The sequence below is a fragment of the Hibiscus syriacus genome, unplaced genomic scaffold, assembly GCF_006381635.1.
Source record: "Hibiscus syriacus cultivar Baekdansim isolate YM2019G1 unplaced genomic scaffold, ASM638163v2 tig00003507_pilon, whole genome shotgun sequence".
Lineage (NCBI taxonomy): Eukaryota > Viridiplantae > Streptophyta > Magnoliopsida > Malvales > Malvaceae > Hibiscus > Hibiscus syriacus.
Genome location: NW_024061975.1, coordinates 594712 through 613563, shown reverse-complemented (window position 1 = coordinate 613563; position 18852 = coordinate 594712). Strand labels below are relative to the sequence as shown.

The window sequence follows — 18852 nt, the reverse complement described above, 5'->3', positions numbered from 1 at the left end:
ATTTTTCTAAAAATATATTAAAATTTTACTTCAACATTTCACTAAATGTTCAATATTAGGGATTTTTAACTTTCACTATGATATTGAATCGACCATGACAATGATTCCATTGGGTAATGTTTTCCACACAAAATAGTTGTTGGGAGTGTCTTGGTATCGGTACCATCCCTAATGGTATCGATACTACCTGCATAAAATTCAAATATTTTGACCGTGGGAAAGCAACAGTATCGATACCATTTAAAGAGTATCGATACTTCTATATAGTAGTATTGATACCATACAATGGTATTGGTACCATTTTGAGATTATGGAAAATTTTGGAGTCAAAACTAAAGGAGTAGCATCGGTACTACACTTGTAGTATCGGTACAACTATATTGCATGGTATCAGTACCATTTTGGCATTTTTAGTAGTATCGATACTACCATATTGAAATTGTGTTTTTGACTCGATTAAAGTTCGAAACACTTAGTAATAATTATTTCAAAAATATTTTAAGTTTGAATCTCAATTTTTCATTAAGTAATGAGTAAAAATTGACATTTTAAAACTTTGAGTAATATTTTTAATATTCGAATAATTGAATCGAATATAATCTTTAAATTTATAAAAAGTAATTAACATATTCGAAAACTAGCACATTACTTGCAAGCCTATACTATATAACAAAAAGAAGTATAACATTAATCATCAAAAGTTTGTACAATGTTCACACTTACAAAAGATAATGGCCATGACATTCTAAACTTAATCATATATGTTGGCTATATTATATACACAAACAATTCTCCAAGTCAAAAGATTGACTTATACCTAACTAAGCTACACAAAAAAGTTGGGACCATATTCTAAAGTCATAATCAAAAGGATGGTCTAAAGTGATGGTATTAAACTAATTGCTTAATCACATAATCTTTTTTGAACTCTTTTGGCAAAGAAAAGAAGAAATCTACCTTGTGCGCATCTTTGCTAATATACTCTCCTGCGGTAAGCATTTCATCATTGGATAGGCCTTCAATTTTCATGATTTCTGTGAAAATCGACATTTTTCGATCATTACCTTCTACCTCCTTTTTCAATAAAGCAATAATATCCTTAATTTCTTTGGAAGTTTCTCGGTATGCAACACCAAACTTACTTATCTCCTGTGCAAGCTCGGTTAACCCATCATCACTTCGAGACCTTTTCTTGCTAGCTACTTTTTTCATTGTAGGGGTAAAGGCAGTAGCATCAGATTTTTGGCAAGTTGAAGCACCAACATCCTCTCTTGATTCAAAATCTCTTACTCCCTCTTCTTCAACTAATGCATCTATAAATGCATTGTCTTTAACATCAATATGTTTCATTGCATCAGTTGCTGTTCCTGTTGCTCTTTCTTTTCCAAATATTTGAACAAAGTTGTCAAAGAATGGAAATAACTTGTTTCTCAATCCAACAATAGTTGGATGACTCTACAATATAATAAAATTGCATATTTAATAAATCTTACAATTACCTATGTAGATAACAAAGAGTACAGAAAGAAGATAAATTAAATTAAAATACTTACTCTAACCCAATCATCAAACACATCCTTTGGTGCAGTTAAACATTTTTCTTTTTCATTCCAACCGAATCCACTTCCAATATTCAACATTTATGATAAAGCATTGTATTGTCTTTTGAGTAACTTCACTCTAGATTCAATATGTGGATGGGCCTTAATTTGTGATGTCGGAAGCTTAATTTCTAACATCTTTTCAAGATGAGATAGATAACCTGATCTAAATGTTCCATTATCAGCTTTCCAATGTGGGTCTTCAGCCAAAATGTGTAAGCATTCAACAAGTGCAGCGTCAATACAATGTGGGCCTTTTAGTTACTAAAGACTTAACCTTTCCAGATGTTCGTTTTCCCTAATTTGAGATTTCATATTTGATGTTGACATATTGCTCTTCGAAACAATCTAAGAAGATGTATATAAAAAATGTATAAGATAACATGAAACATGTCATCATTGTCAATAATAATCATAAATGAAATTTAAAATAGTAACATAATAGAAATCAAATGTAGTGAATAACATAAGTAACGAATGTCCCTAACAAATAAAATTTGAATTTTATAGAAGATAAATACATAAAATTATAAAGTTTATGCCATAAAATATGAAGATGTCAAATACATGAAAGTAATGACCACTAACATTAGATAAAATACAAGGTGAAAGTCCATACATAACATAAAATAACATCTATCCTAAAGTACGTGACGCCAACCAACTAGTAAACATATCTTCTGCTAATTTGTCTCTCAACTCAGTCCAAACACTGCTTGGCTCACAATGTCTGATCATTTCAACCTCATTAATCTCTTCAACATGCCTACTATCTTCAATATAGTCAGATTCAATAGGATCAATTGTCATCTCAGATCTTATGAAATTATGGACAAGACAACAAGCGGAAATGAGTCTACATTATGTTTTCACTGGATAAAATAATTTTTCCCTTAAAATTATCCATCTCGCTTTCAATATGCCAAAACATCTCTCACTGCAATTCATAGCTTGAGAATGTTTTATGTTGAAATATTCTTGAGGGGTGGTAGGTTGGTGTCATTCTCTCCAATCATTCAAGTGGTATCTTTGACCTCTCTATATGGTGCAAGAAATCCCTCTCTATTCGTATATCCAACATCACATAAGTAGTAACACCCTATATTATTTTAATTTAAAAAGTGAATTAATATACAAAACTTGTAAGAATTTTACATTATGTTATATATATATATTAATGACCTAATAATTTACCTTGTGGAACATTTAAACCATTTCTTTTACTAATGACATCTCTGAGTATTCTACCATCAGCTGTAGAACCTTCCCACCCAGGTAAAACATAAATAACTTGCATGTTTGGTGTGCAAACACCAAGTACATTTGTCGCAATTTCATTTTTTCGTGTTCTATACCTAGGTTTATCGATTGAAGCTACATTAACCATAATATACGTTGCATCTAGAGCACCCAAACATCCCTATATTCATCAAATAAAGTTAAATTACATTATTACTATCTATTTATGTATAAAGTATTACTATCTATTTATGTATAAAGTATTACTAATTAACTTAAAAGAAAGTTCAGAATTATGATACAATACCTTAAACCATTTCCATCTATCATCTTTTGAATTATCTTGTATCGGTTCTGGTTTTCTAAAACGAATCGGATGCAGTTTCAAGACTGAAGCTAACACTGTATGGAGAACTCTATTAATTGTTTCACCAGATCTTACTGTTTGACGTTTTAGAACTCTATTCTTAATATAGTGGGATATAATATGAAGGAAATTAATAATCATTTCTTCTATAGACATAGATCGACTCTCTTTTAACCCACCTTGACTTTGTACTAGGTGACACAATTTGAGAAATGCTCTCCTATCCATTCGATAATTATCAACACTTTGTCTATCACTTTCAAATACAATTTTATGTAAATTAAGTGATCTAATATTATGTCCATGAAGTCTTTCATGTGCATAACTTATTTTAGGTCTATTTTTATATGTTCTAAGAATAACTGAAATAACCATAAGCATATGACACACAATCTCTATCATTTGCAGTTGTAAAATAAGAATTGTGGTGATATGCGTCTTCTTTTGCATTGGTAAATGAGTCATAACTATTATTATGAACAAACATTTTAATATTAGAACATAATAATATTGAACAAGAACAATTATGTGTCATCACAATAAAAATAAATGAAAACTAATTTAACAGTTATGAAATAATTAAAAACAAAAATCAAGAGTTTAACATAAGTTTAGAAAATTATAGAAAATCTAAGAGCAAATCCTGGAAGCAATGCAGAAGTCTAAACATATGTCAGGTCCCCGAAAAGAAGAGCAAGCTTCAAGTTTAAAATCTCACACAAACAACATTCTCGGACAGAGCTTAGAAGTACATAGTAGCATCAAAAGCAATACATATTATAAAAGCATATATGAAAGCATTCGAGAAAGCTACATAGTAGAAATGTAGTGTCATCATAAGCAGGGGAATGACTTGTTCTTTGTTATGTACAATTCATTTTGTATTTACTTTTATTTAGTGCAGTGCGAAGCAAACTTGCTTTAAGGAGTTTTTACAATGCAATGACGACGAAGAAAGATCAAGAGCTAGACAAAGATACAAGGAGGCAAAGCGGGAAGCCAAGAAAACAGTGACTAAAGCAAATGATAAGGCATACGAGGAAATGTAAAAGAGATTAGACACAAAGAAATGACAAAACGACATCTTCAGGCTTGCAAAATCCAGGGAGAATAGGAAAAAGGATCTAGGTAGCATTAGGTTTATTAAGGACATCAATGGTGTTCTTTTAGTAAAAGATTATGATATTAAGAGGGTTTGGGGTAGTTACTTCTATGGATTATATAATGACGGTGCCTCTACCTGTAGAGATATTATCGTTGATGGGCCAGTCAACCATCATACTACGACCAATGACTGTCATACAAGTAGGTTTGGGATTGAGGAAGTCAAAATGGCTCTTAGAAAGATGGGGAGGGACAAAGCTGTCGGTCCAGATCAAATTCCTATCATTGTGTGGTTGGCCCTAGGAGAAGAGGGAGTAAAGTGGTTGACCAATATCTTTAATATTATTTTAGAGACTGCCAAGATACCAGAGGAGTGAAGAGAGTCTACAGTGATACCAATCTATAAGAATAAAGGAGATCCCCAATTTTGTGGTAACTACAGAGGTATTAAACTACTCAGTCATACCATGAAGCTATGGGAAAGAGTAATAGAGGCTAGGTTGAGACAAGTTACTAGGGTTTCCGAAAACCAATTTAGCTTTATGCCCGACAGGTCTACTACGGAGGCGATTCATTTACTTCGACGGCTTATGGAGAAATATAGGGAAAAAATAGAGATCTTCACATGGCGTTCATTGACCTTGAGAAGGCATATGATAGTGTTCCCCGTGATACGATCTGGAAGACCTTGGAAACGAGACAAATCCCAAATTCTTATATTCAGGCGATTCGTGATATGTACTGTAGATCTACTGCATACGTTAGGACTACAGTTGGTGACACCGAGGCTTTCTCGGTGGAAATTGGACTCCACCATGGGTCATCTCTTAGCCCTTACATCTTCGCCTTGATTATGGACAACATCTATTGTGCGACACAAGACGGTGTTCCATGGTGTATGCTTTTCGCTGATGACATTGTCCTAGTTGCTGAAACAAAAATTGAGCTAAATAGTAGACTGGCGACCTGGAAGACTGCTTTGGAAGAAAAAGGTCTAAGGATCAATTTGGAAAAGACAGAGTTTTTATGTACAAATTTTAGTGGGAACCAAAACGAGGAAGATGTAGAAGTATGCATAGAAGGACACGTTCTCCCCTCAAATGATTGTTTCAAGTACCTAGGGTCTATGATTCATAAAGAAGGGGGTGTAAATGATGACATTATACACCGTATTAAGGCGGGATGGCTAAAGTGGAGGGCTTCTACTGGAGTTTTTTGTGACAAGAAGGTGCCTCTAAAACTTAAGGGAAAGTTTTATAGAATGGAAATAAGACCAACGATGTTGTATGGATCAGAATGTTGGGCAATCAAGAAGGATCACGTAAGGAGGATGGAGGCCGCATAAATGAGAATGCTTCGATGGACATGTGGTCGGACTCTGTGGAACATGACACCAAACTCTACAATTAGGATGTCCTTGGGGGTGGTGCCTGTATCCGAAAAATTGAGGGAGGGAAGACTTCGGTGGTTTAGGCATGTTTTTAGGCGACAACCGTCGGATGTGGTCAGGAGGGTAGAGTCGATTACAGCCGACGATATCAGAAGGAGAGGACGACTGATGAGGAAGTGGGTAAACTGCTTGAGATCTGATTTGAAGGATTTAGCCCTTACCGAAGACATGACCTCTGATAGGAAATTATGGAGACTTAAGACCAGGATAGCCGAGTAGTGTGGGTCACAACCATAGGGTGTAGCATCTCTGTCTTCTTTTTAATGCATTTGTAGTAATTTTCATGATTTCTAATTATACGTTTTTGTCTTTGGAATCTATGAAGGCTTAGAACTAAGGTAGTGGATTAGTGTTGTCTTAGTTTAAGTTTTAATCCATTTGATTTTTATTCCTTCTCGTAGCTTGCTATCGATGACTTTTATGTATCATTCTCTTCATGTTTCCTCTTTTTAAATTTAGTCGGGTGTTACGTTTTCTGTCTATATGCAGAGAATTCTTTTTTTTACGCAGGGATTTGTTTGTAGGGAATACTTCCCATTATAGACGCACATATGAAGACTGCATAAGAAGACTGTTCAACTATGTATTTATTTATTTATACATGCATTGTATTTTATCTTTATTTTTAATTCTCTAATTGCCGGAGGTCTTCTACGGAAGCTGCTCTCAACTTGAAGTTGGGGGCAGCCTACTATCCTACCTCCCCCTTACCCCATTACATATGTGAATAGGGTTTTGTTGTTGTTGTTGTATATAAATTAAAAATAATAAAATTTTATATTTTCTATGATCTTTTATACAAATATTTTCTTTTGAATATTATAATTCAAATTGTTTAAAAAACAAATATATAACAAGGATAATTTGATAAAATATACATTCTAGTAATTTTTTATTCTTTTAACCAAACATTGTAATTTTATATTCATGCTAAACAAATCAAACATAACAATGCAACATTCCCATTAATGTGTTAGGTAATGTTATATTCTGATAATCCTATTCCCGGAGATAATGCTATATTCTATTAACCAAACGCACCCTTAAGGTACAAATACATAATAGCCCATAGGCAATACGTATTCGAATATTTAATAATCGAAATTTATGTTACCAGCGCATGATGAGCACTTAAGATTTATGATAATAAATGATCATTAAATTTTAGATAAATTATATTTGAGATTATATAATTATGGGTTTAATAATAAATAAGTTTTTAAAAGTTATTTAAATCTTTAATTAAAAAATTATTATAAAAATATTACTTTATAGTTGAAATTGAAATAAATGTTTAATGTGACTTGATATTTTTAATTTTTAGAATTTTTATATTTTTCAATTTTGTTATAATTTAAAATAATTCAATTAATTTAATTTTTTATATTTAAAAGTTTTATCATTTTATTTTTTTAAAATACTACCGAGTTAGATAAACTCGGCAAATCAAAGCAATAGTTGAACGATTATATGAAAAACCAGAAAAGTAATAAAGTGTATAAAATTTTGAGATAAGAACAAATAATATTATAAAAAAATAAAGATTAATCTAATAAATTTTTGAAATACAAAAAAATTTAAATTTTTTAAACTATTTTATTTTAGATTAGGACCAATTGATAAAGTATATAAGTTTGAAAGATTAAAGTTTTTAATAAATCAAATTACGTTACTATTTTATCTAATATTTAATATCATGATAATTTACTGTAAACATATAAATAATCTTCAAATTTTTAGGATATTTACATTTTGATCATCAAACTTTTGAAACTTATAATATAAACATCAAATTTTTAGATTTTTTTATACATGTCGTTATCTACAGATAGTTTTTGCTGACTTGGTTAACCCTACCTTCTTCTTCCTTCTTTCTTCTTCTTCTTCAAATTGAAAAGGCATCTATACTCTTATTCTCCAACCCCTTTGGAGATCTCTCGAAAGCCTTCTCCTTTTCTCTGTCGACTCGGTAGATTCGACTCTACTAAACCATGTTTCGTTCCTACACTCGTTCGGCCACAACTCAAGCGAATCAAGGTTCAGTGATTTATGGGTTGTTGGGTTTCTTTTGTTTGCAAATTAGTCTATCTTGTGTGTTGGATCATAGGTTGAGCGATTTCTTTGGGTTCATGAATTTGGTTGTTGCTTTGGGTTATTAAGTGCTTGGTGCTAACGATTTTGTGTTATTGAGCATTTTAAATATCCTAGTTCCATCCTAGGAAGCACGGGGACGGTATAGTTGTACCGTTTCAAGTACCTGATACGTCTCCGGCATGAGGACGACATGGGGACAATTGAGATACGTATCGGGGACGTGCCACGGTAGCAGGTACGGTTGAACGACGTCAGGGACGTTTCACCGAGACCTGGGAACGTTTCGCGACATCAGACGTCAACCAAACACGCTACATTCTGAAAACGTGCCGCATACTCCACCGGAATGAATCAAACTCCGAGATCTCTATTCGAATCACGAAAAGAAATGCTTAAAACATCACAGGAAAATGATCAACACTAGAGAGATTACTGGTTTCAGGATTCCAGGAGATTTTCTTCGCCTGAAATAAGCAAGGTTTCCCAGCGGAGGGAGTCGTTTATCCGATGAAAGGTGACAGAGAGAGAGAACGGAATGAGAAACGGAGAAAGGAAAAGGAAGGCTTAGAAAAGTGGAAAAGAAAAAGGATAGGATAATTTATACGTTTTATAGCCAAATTTTAATGCTTTAGATGAGCTTTAATATTATTAATTAAATAAAAAATAATTTATTAAGTAAACTTTTATATATAAAAAAAAGGAAATAATTGAAGAGGAGTTGTGAAGGAAAGTGGTTGTTGTTCAGTGGTTTAACATAAACACCTTGCCGGCCAAATATGCTTTTTTTTTTCAAAGTTGGATTAAAAAGTTGGATTAGTAATGGACTTGACTGCATTAAATACTCCAAAGTTACCGTAAGGGTTATAAATCATTCTTTCAACTTTAAAATTCTATAATTCAATTCTCCAAACATTAGATCTAATTGGTCAAGTTTTTTTCCTCATCATCACCATTAAATTTGGTATTAAAAAGTCATTCAAATTTGATATAGAACATAATTCAATTTACCAACGGCCCAGTTGACAAAGCAAAGACTCTTAGGATTTTTAGTTGATCTCATGTCCTAGGTTCAAACTGCGTTGGCTGGGAATCTTGGAAAAAAGAGGGATACAGAGTGGTGGGTTCTTTGAGCCCTTCCGAAGGTTGTCTTGTAGGATCAGGTTCTTTAACCTGGCCTTGTGAGGTCCTACGTTATAAAATAAAAAGCATAATTCAATTTCATCATCTAATTGGATTAATAATGAAGTTAATCATAGGTGTTTTTTTTTTTTTATATTATACCTTCTTATTTTTTATTTTTATGATGTTATTTTTTATTTCTTCATCTTCTTGTCTTTTATTATTTTAAAATTTAATACTTTTAAATTTAGTATATTTTCAATATTCTTTATCGTTAATTTTGGTCGTTCTCATTGTTTAACTCGGGATTATTTGACATCGTCTCGATTGATTATGACGGCTTTTATTTGTTATATTGTTTGCTTTTGACTCTCAAATTGAATTTAGATATGTGATTTGCATTCATAGATAATTTTCTCACAACACTCAACTTTGATTTGCAATTATTGATGATCTTTCAATATATTGATCTATTGTTGTGGTTCATATTTCAATGTAACGAGATCTATTACCATCTATATTTTTGTTTGAATTTTTAGATAGATGTTTAACATTTTCTTTGTATGATTTTAATTTAAGTGATTAATTTTTTGTGTCAATGGTTATATGAATCTTAATTATACGATTAATTTGTGGTTGTAAGCTTTTAAAATTATAATATTATTTTAGATTTTTTTAATAAAACTAACAGTTTATATTTACATCAGAAAATGTGTATATTTATTATATGAATAATTTAAAATTACTTGACTTTATTTATGATTTTTTATATATATTTATAATTTTAAAATTATTTTATATGTTGTACCCTTGCCGTTCCTGTATCCTATAATTTTAAAAATTACCGTTTTTCGTCCCTGTATCCGTTCCCATAACCGTATCAGTGCAACATAGGTTCCATCCCTTGCCTTTCATTGTGTTCTCTTTTGACTATAATAATCGGAGTGGGTCTTTGCGAGTGCTTGTGTAGTTGTCTTCCTCGACTTGGTTTTTTTTGGGCTGTTTAAGCTGTTAAAGTTCTTCCATGTCGTTTTTGGGCATTCTCTTCTCTGTTCTGGTTTTGAGTCGATATGGGCAATCTTTTATTTCTAGCGGTGTTCTGTCTTATCCTGTTATGGTCATTGATGAAGCTTTGAATTTTGAGAGTAAAGTTCATGTGTTTTTGAATTGGGATTAGTGTTTAAAGATGGATATAAAGCCATGAAGTTTGATGTAATTTGTTTTAGCTGCTATTTTGCTTTCGTTTTGGGGTTTTAGAATTGAGGCCTCGTTTACTCCAGTTGATAATTGCTTGTGGTTCTTCAAGAAATGTTACATTCCGAGGTAGAAATTTTGTCCCTGATTCTGGCCGTTCTTCTCATTCGTTGAAGAGTGAAACTTCTTTTGTTGCTAGCTCCGATTAGATTCATCCATCTCCGATTTATCAATCGGCTCGAGTTTTCTCTGGCATTGCTTCGATATCCATCGAGATGGCCATCCATTGAAAAGGCCACCATTGGATCTGGCTTTACCACCCACTTTCGAAATCGGGACAGAACTTGTCGATGGATGGTGAGTATGAATTGAGGATCGAGGTGTGATCGAGAGGCGACGTCAGTGACGATGATGGTGGCGATGTGAGTCACCGTTAATCGAAAGTGGGGTGACTAGGAAGGGGAAGAAGAAGAGTCACTGAAGAAGGATGAAGAGTTTAACGACATTTAAGTGTCACGTCAACAGAAAAACTAACGGAGGTAACGACAGAGACAGAAATGAAAACGAATTCAAAGTTTGATGATTGTATTGCATGTTTCAAAAGTTCCATGACCAAAATATAAGCGCCTTAAAAGTTAGGAAACTATTTATATATTTTACCCATATTTTTTTATAATAATTTTTTAGTTAAATGCGATGTTTATAGCTTTTAAGAGAAAATATATTTATTATTAAACTCTAATCAAATTATTTTAAGCATAATATATCCTTAAAATTTTAAAACACTTGCACTTTTGTCACCAACTTTTAAAAATTTACATCTTATCAATCAATTAAAAATGAGTAACATGTTATGCTTGAGGTATGAGTGGAAAAAATAAAGCACCTTTTTAACTTAAATTAACTATTCCCATCAATTTTTTTTTTTTGAAAATTTTGATAGTTATTAGTTAAGGGATTCATTCTTTAACGGAAAATGCTCACGTGAGGCAGGTTTAATATACAGCGCTGTAGAACTTCCCTCCTTTAACTAGTAGTAGAAGAAGAAGGATCAATCATTTTTAGAAATGAATCGATCTTTTATCAATAGAGGTGTTCACTTCTAGGAATGATCACTTTTATTGAAATTTAGTTTATTTTTCTCATCGATTTTGAGAAGTTATGCTTCAATCATTTACATTATTCATTTATTAAATTTTGGTCATTTATGTTTTCAATTATTATGTTTCGGTCCCTAAAGTATCAACTCGTATTAATATGATTAGGTGACATGTTAGTAAAAGGAGTTAATTTTTAATTTGATTCCTCAACTTTAAATAAAATTTTAATTTGACCACTCAATTCAACCATGATATCTTGTTGCCAACCAACCTCCCACTACTATCTTTGTCACTCGTCATCGGTCGTTGCTACTAACGACCTTTAATCCCTAAAGTTCTTGTTCACTTCTTTTTAGCCTCCTAAATGTGAATTCGTTATTCGTTTCATCCAATTATGTCACAAACTCAGCAAATTTAGTCTAGAATCATCAGACATTCTTTTTGGCCTCCTTAACGTGAATTTGATGTTACTTTCTATCCAAATTATTTTTGGTTCGAGTAGCTTTCAGTTTGAGCTTTTTTCTGTTCAAATTAAATTAGATACGTGTCTATATCGATCTAGCTAAAATTCAAGTCATTTTGATTTAGTTCAGTTTATTTCAAATTTTAGATTAATTTTAGACTATCATGTTCGGAAATAAATTAATTTAATTAATCATATATTCGAATCAAGTTTGTCGATCTAATAAGACACATGCTATGGTGCGGAAAACTTAACTCTCAATTCTCCAACCTCTCTTCAAAAACAAACGCTCAGAAACTATAACCGTTCGAAAAATAAATGACTAGAACTCCTCTCTTCTCATCCATTGTCGAAAGCACCTCTCTTTAAACCTCACTGTTTCAACTCCTAGGAAGAAAAACAATTCCCACATTTTCCAAGAATGTTCAAACCAGACATCCTTAAACCCAGGCAAACAGGCCCGTTGCCAAATGATAATATCTGGGTTTGTCCCAACAGTCTTTGTAGCCAATTGGTTGCTCCAGTTGTATATTAAATGTGGGCATTTGGGATATGCTACTAAATTGTTCGATAAAATTTCTCAACTAGATGTTATGTCCTGGAATGCAATGATTTTCGGGAATGCTAGTAATAGGATGATGAAGACTTCAAGGAGGTATTTTGATGATATGCCTGAAAAGGATGCTAATTCTTGGAATTCATTGATTTCAGGGTACCTGAAGAATGGTGAGTGTTTGAAATCCATTTTGGTTTTCCTGGAAATGATTAAGGCGGGAGTTGGATTTGACTGGACAACCTTTGCCTTTTTTTTCTTTTTTGAAATCTTGTGTTGTTTTGGAAGAGTTTGATCTGGGGCTACAAGTAATGGTGTGGCTGTTAAAGTTTCTTTTGATAGAGATGTCGTTACAGGAAATGCTTTGGTGGATTTTTATGGGAAATGTAGAAGGATAGATGATTCAATTAGGTACTTTTATCAAATGGCCGAGAAGAATTGGGTTTCTTGGAGTGCTGTCATAGCAGGTTGTGTTGAAAATGGTAAGTTTATTAAGGGTGTTGAATTGTTCAAAGACGTGCAAAGTGGAGGTATTGGGGTTAGTCTATCAACTTATGCTAGTGTTTTCAGGTCATGCGCTGGGTTCTCTTCATTTTGGTTAGGAACGCAGTTGCACGGTCAATTTTCGCATGGTCATTTTTCGCATCAGAATCGATTGTAGGAACAGCAATTTTAGATATGTACGCAAAAAGCGGTAATATGATTGAAGCTAGAAAGATATTTGAACTGTTTCAGAATCTCAATTTGCAATCTTTTAATGCCATAATTATAGGTTATGCCCAAAGTTGTCAGGCCATTGAAGCGTTGCAGTTATTTCGACATTTGCTCAAGTCTGAACTTGGTTTTGATGAAATAAGTTTATCGTGAGCGTTTAGTGTTTCTGCAGTCATTAAAGGGTATTTGGAGGGCGTTCAAGTACATACCTTGGCAGTCAAAACTACTCTCGAGTCAAATATTTGTGTGACCAATGCTATTCTGGACACGTACGGCAAATCTGGAGCTTTAGCCAAAGCATGCCGTGTTTTCTATGAAATGAAGAAAAGGGATGCTATTTCTTAGAATGCAATTATTGCAGCACATGAACAGAATGGAAATGAAGATCCATAATAGAACAATTAAATCCGGAATAGGGTTGCATTAATTCGTTGGAAGTGCTTTTGTTGATATGTACTGTAAATGTGGGATGATGGAAGAGGCAGAAAAGATCCATGACTGAATAGAGCAGCAAACCATGGTCTGTTGGAATGCAATAATTTCCGGATTTTCTCTACAAAAAGAAAGTGAAAAAGCTCAGAATTTTTTCCCGGATGTTGGAAATGGGGGTAAAGCCAGATCACTTCACTTATGCAACAGTTCTTGATGCATGTACTAATTTGGCCACTTTTGGACTTGGTAAACAAATTCAAGCTCAAATCTTCAAGCTTGAACTGCAATCGGATGTATACATATGCAGCACCCTTATGGATATGTACTCAAAATGTGGAAACATGTATGATTCCAAGCTCATATTCGAGAAAGCAACTAATCAGGATTTCGTAACATGGAATGCCATGATTTGTGGGTATGCCCAACATGGCCTTGGAGAAGAGGCCCTTCAAATTTTCGAGGATATGATTATTGAGAATGTGACACCAAACCACGCAACATTTGTTTCTGTCCTTAGAGCATGTGCACATATAGGGCTGGTAGAAAAGGGATTGCATTATTTTGCCATTATGTCAAGTGACTGGTTTAGCACCTCAGTTGGAGCACTATTCCTGTATGGTGGATATAATGGGAAGGGCTGGCCAAATTAATGAGGCATTGAGACTCATAAATGTTATGCCTTCTGAACCAGATGATGTTATATGGAGAACTTTGTTTAGCATTTGCAAGATCCATGGGAATGTAGAGGAGGCCGAGAAAGTGATTGATTCTCTTTTGCGATTGGACCCTCAAGATTCCTCTGCTTATATTCTTCTATCGAACATTTACACTGATGCTGGATTGTGGGACAAGGTTTCGTATACAAGGAAGACGATGAGGTATAATAAGTCAAGAAGGAACCTGAGTGTAGTTGGATTGAAATAAAAGATGCGGCTCATGCATTCCTTGTTGGTGAAAAGGCTCATCCAAGATGAGATGCTTGGTATCTTACTTGATGAAACGCGATGCTGAGTGGCTGGTATAGAGTTTTTGCTTGCTGATGAGGAGGCAAACCATGAAAATCAGCTTGTGTAATTCTTAATTTTTATTGCCATAAAGACGAGAGTTCTTTTTTTTTTTTGGCATAGTGTATCTATAAAACACAGGAAATTCTGCTGTAAATATATAATTAATTAAAAGAATTTCTTTAATAAACATTGTAAATACAATTGTTCAAATCCGAGTTTTCTAGGAAGAAAAACATTCTCTTTTACCACTGAACTATGCAATGAGTTAATAAAAAAAAAATATGAAAATCTCATCAGGAAGGTTCAAATAAACCATCATCCATAAGCGGCATGATGAATTGCTTCCGTTGCTAATGATACATTACTAGGCTAACCTTAGCTCTACTACCATTAAGGTCTAGTACTACAAGGCAGCAAGAGAAACTAGGAGTTCTCACTTGAGGAAGAAGATACTCCCGTGCTTATCCTTCATAACTCGTCTCTCGGAAGGCTATCTCTTCGAGACGGGATGTATGACGTATATGCTTGAATAATGGACGCGTACACATCGATTCCTTTCAAGTACTCAGCTTGGTTTAGAAACTGCAGTAGGGAAGAAAAACGACAGGTAGGTACATCACATTCCTGCTAGTTGCTGACTATGATATACGACTGCTATCCAAAACATATTCATGAAATTCAGTAGTTTTTGCTGTCAGAATTTAAAGCTACATTTTTTTAAATGTAAGAATTTTATTAAAGTGCAGTAAAAGCAAGCATTGTTAGGGGACTCGTTAAAAAACCTCCCTAAACCTAAGAGGAGGAAAAAGAGTGCACCTAAGCAGTGACAAACATCAAAGATAGCAACTCAGACATAGGAATGAGAACCCTAACACCATCTCTTAGACCACCTAGATAAACTTAACAACCCTCACCACCAGTTTAACGAATCCGAGTTTTCTACATGGCATTGCATTGCTATATATCTAACCAAAAAACCAAGGCTAAAATGCAGCAAATGGTGAGCGACTTCTTGAAATTAAGATGGAACAAGGAAAAGAGAAGAAAAGAGTTTAAAATAAATGCTCACAATTCATTTAGCACTTGGAATTTGCAAGAGCTAGAATCCAAGCATGACAAGAAATTGTTTCTTCTTGAATGCTTAGTGAAGTGACCGTTGTGGTTAACAGTATTTAGGTTTTTACTATTTACAGTCGTAATACAAGTTGTAAGCAGAAATATGTCAATACTGATACTATTGTGGGAATGTGAATGAATATGCAAGCATGTGCATCACATTGACATATGACAGTAATGATGCACGACGTACCTCATTATGGTCATGAAGCAAAATAGGAGTGTTAGCCATAGGTGAAAAACCAATAGCTGGAAGGCCCACTTGCCGAAAATAGAAAACATCTGTAGAGGCCGGAAAAATCTCTGGCTTCCCGACCTTTCCATTAGCTTTCTTGATAGCTTCTTCCAACAGAGTCCACCATGGGTTAGAACTGTCGGTGGCAGTTATGAGCGGCCTTCCCAAGTGATCAACGGTAGTATCCTTTTCCTTAAACTGCAGACAGGAGTAAGTAACTAGTTTTAGCAAACATCAAAACACCATGTGAAACTCACACAAATGGCCAGCCTTCTACTTTTTCTAAAACTTATCACCTTTATTTCCCATGGAATGCACCAATTTTGTATTTAGATAGCAACTCAGATGATATAAAATCAAAACAATTTGATAAGTGCCACTATCTTTGAAAAGCATGAGAGGGGGACTTTATAACTGTTGGTATGAACAGAATAAAATATGAACAAATCATAGGATGTCACCATATTGATTCCAAGTCAAATATTGCAGGATCTCCCATGAAATTTTGAAATCACAGATTTAGGAAATGGTACACCACCCTTTTATTTATTACTGAATGCCAACTTTTTCCAAGAGAGAACGCATCACTTGCTCTACCTCAAATGACATGTTCCTAGAAGCCGGTGCCCATTCCTCGGCTATCCGTTTCTCCAAGGATTCTGTATTAGCTGTTGGTGGTACTCGAATGTCAAAACCAGCTTCTGCTTCAGATGGCTGCAAATTCATAACAAAACCCTGGCAGAAAATTTTAAAACAATGTGTATGTTAGAGGTAGATATTATATATATCACCATTTTTTACCATGAAATCAAAGAATATGTGTGTCTGCATATGGCTACTGCCTTGGCAACAAAATTGACTAAATATCAGTAGCATGATTGTATGTAACAATGGGAAAGAGAAAAAACAAAAGATCTAATTGAGAATCCAATGTTTGCTCTACTACAGTTGTTAAGTCAAAGACTTTGTAACGAGTTAAACCTCTACTCTCAAATTAAAAATAAAAAGGAAAAAGGAAGAGCAATTCTAAAACCAAGTTTAAACTGAATAATCAGTTTCAAATAAGAGTGGATTAAGTAACTTAAGAGATACTTGTTATAGTCAACTGCACACATGAGCACTTTGGTATTTTGCTTTTAGGTAATATTTCATGCATTGCCTTTGTTGATTGATTGTATGTAACTTGAACAAATGGAAGATTATGAGAACTGAAACATAAACACCAGGGTTTCAAAAAACGTTCCGCGACCGCGATATAGCGATTTCGCCGCCGTCCGAGTTACCCACTACACCAGCAATAGCGCCTGCGACGGCCACAATCACGGTAAACCCGAAATGACCGAAAACACGACCGTGACCGCGATTTGAAACCCTGATAAACACTTTATAAAAAGGTCTATTAATTGAATGTGCTAACTGTGTTATTTTTAATGAGCATTTTTAGCGCAGAAAGTTTAGTCTTTAGTTCATGTGGCAACCAAGTGCTCTAAGGAACTATGAAACAAAGATACTTACAGTGGGAGAAGGCGTGCCGGCCTTAAGTGAGGCCATGTTAACCGAAATGACATCCCCTTCACTCTTCAAACCAGCTTTGACCAAATCGAACTGTGAGGCCCTGAACCTCCTGATAATCTCAATGCTCTTGAAAAGGTTTTCCATTGCACTATTGTCATAAAGCTTCGCCCCATGTCCGGGAGCTCCCGTAGACTTTATCACCAGCCACCACGTTATCCTCTCCGCATAGAATAACCTAAAATTCTCATTAGGCGAAGCCAACCCTGTTTCTCAAACAACTTAAACATCATCATCACTAACATACAGAAGAGGAAAAAAACCAAAATCCCATCATGCTTATAAATTCCAGGCCCTAACCGGCAAGCTAAAGAATGAATAAGAAGCATTGTATCATTGCATATAAGTAATTAACTATTAGCCATTTCAAACATGATTAGAGTTTTCCCCCTTTAAATGAACTTTAAAAAGCAGTAAAATTAGGATTTTACCTTCATCAAGCACTATACCAACATTCATACTCTTGAAGACATCAGAGTAAACAAGCTTCTCAACACCATCATGGCCACCAATCTCCTCATCGGGGACAAACGACAAGTAAAGAGACCGTTTCGGCTGAAACCCAAAAATCGTCAACTTACGAATAGCCTCCAGATACTGCATCCCAACGCACTTCATATCCTGGGATCCCCGAGCAAAGATATTGCCTTGTTCGTCGATATGGGCTCCAAGAGGAGGATGAATCCACTTGGAATGTTCGAAGGGGACGACATCGGTGTGGGAGTTAAGTAGGATAGAAGGGAAGGAAGGGTCGGAGCCTGGCCATTTGAGGATGACGAGTGGTTTGCCTTTGACGAACTCTATGATTTGGAATTCTAAAGAAAGGGATTTGGCTTGGGTTAGGATAAATTGGGTGGATTTATCGTAGTCTGGGGATGGTTGAGCTGTGTTGATTCTGAGGTATTCTTGGAATCTTGAGATGATTTCGGATTGCTCATCTTGGGTTGGCATTGTTTTTGAAATTACGAGGATAGGAAATATAAGTAAAGAAAAGAGTAGAAGACGACGATTGAAGTTGCACAGTTTTTCCATAGAATTGATTCAGTGGCTTCTTCAAAACTTTGAGTTGGGTATTTTAGTTCACAACTATTCATTTTAGAATAAAATATCTTTTTGTTGGTTTAAAATTATTAGTTGACTAATTGTTAAAATTTCATATGAATATGATAAATCCATGTGGGATGCCACTTCGATAAAAAATAATTTTAGAATAAATTATATTTATAATTAATTATATATACATTTATAAAAATATATTTAAAAATAGTTAAAAAATATTTTTTGATGATATGATATTACACATAAACCTATCACATCAATAGATTCGTTGACTATTAGTCAACTAACGATTTTTATCCACTCAAGAAATATTTTATTCTAAAATAAAATGTTAGGAAGTTAAAATGCTTCAAAAAGAAGATAGAGATAAAATGACTAAAAAAGAAGATAGCAATAAAGTGATTACTTATGCAAATGTTACGTATAATTTTTA

General features: G+C 34.1%; 1 protein-coding gene and 1 pseudogene across 1 annotated transcript; one reads left to right on the top strand and one right to left on the bottom strand.

The window, feature by feature from the left end:
* The first annotated feature begins 9998 nt into the window (after positions 1-9998).
* On the top strand, positions 9999-14504 carry LOC120178142 (annotated as a pseudogene).
* A 212-nt stretch (positions 14505-14716) lies between these two features.
* On the bottom strand, positions 14717-18420 carry LOC120178718 (aminoacylase-1-like). The gene is made up of 5 exons (XM_039184511.1): positions 17792-18420; positions 17304-17566; positions 16386-16523; positions 15747-15986; positions 14717-15019 (listed from the first exon to the last, which is right to left on the bottom strand). The coding sequence occupies exons 1-5, from the start codon at positions 18390-18392 to the stop codon at positions 14906-14908; spliced, it is 1356 nt and encodes a 451-aa protein (XP_039040442.1). The 5' UTR covers positions 18393-18420; the 3' UTR covers positions 14717-14905.
* Between the last annotated feature and the right edge of the window lie 432 nt (positions 18421-18852).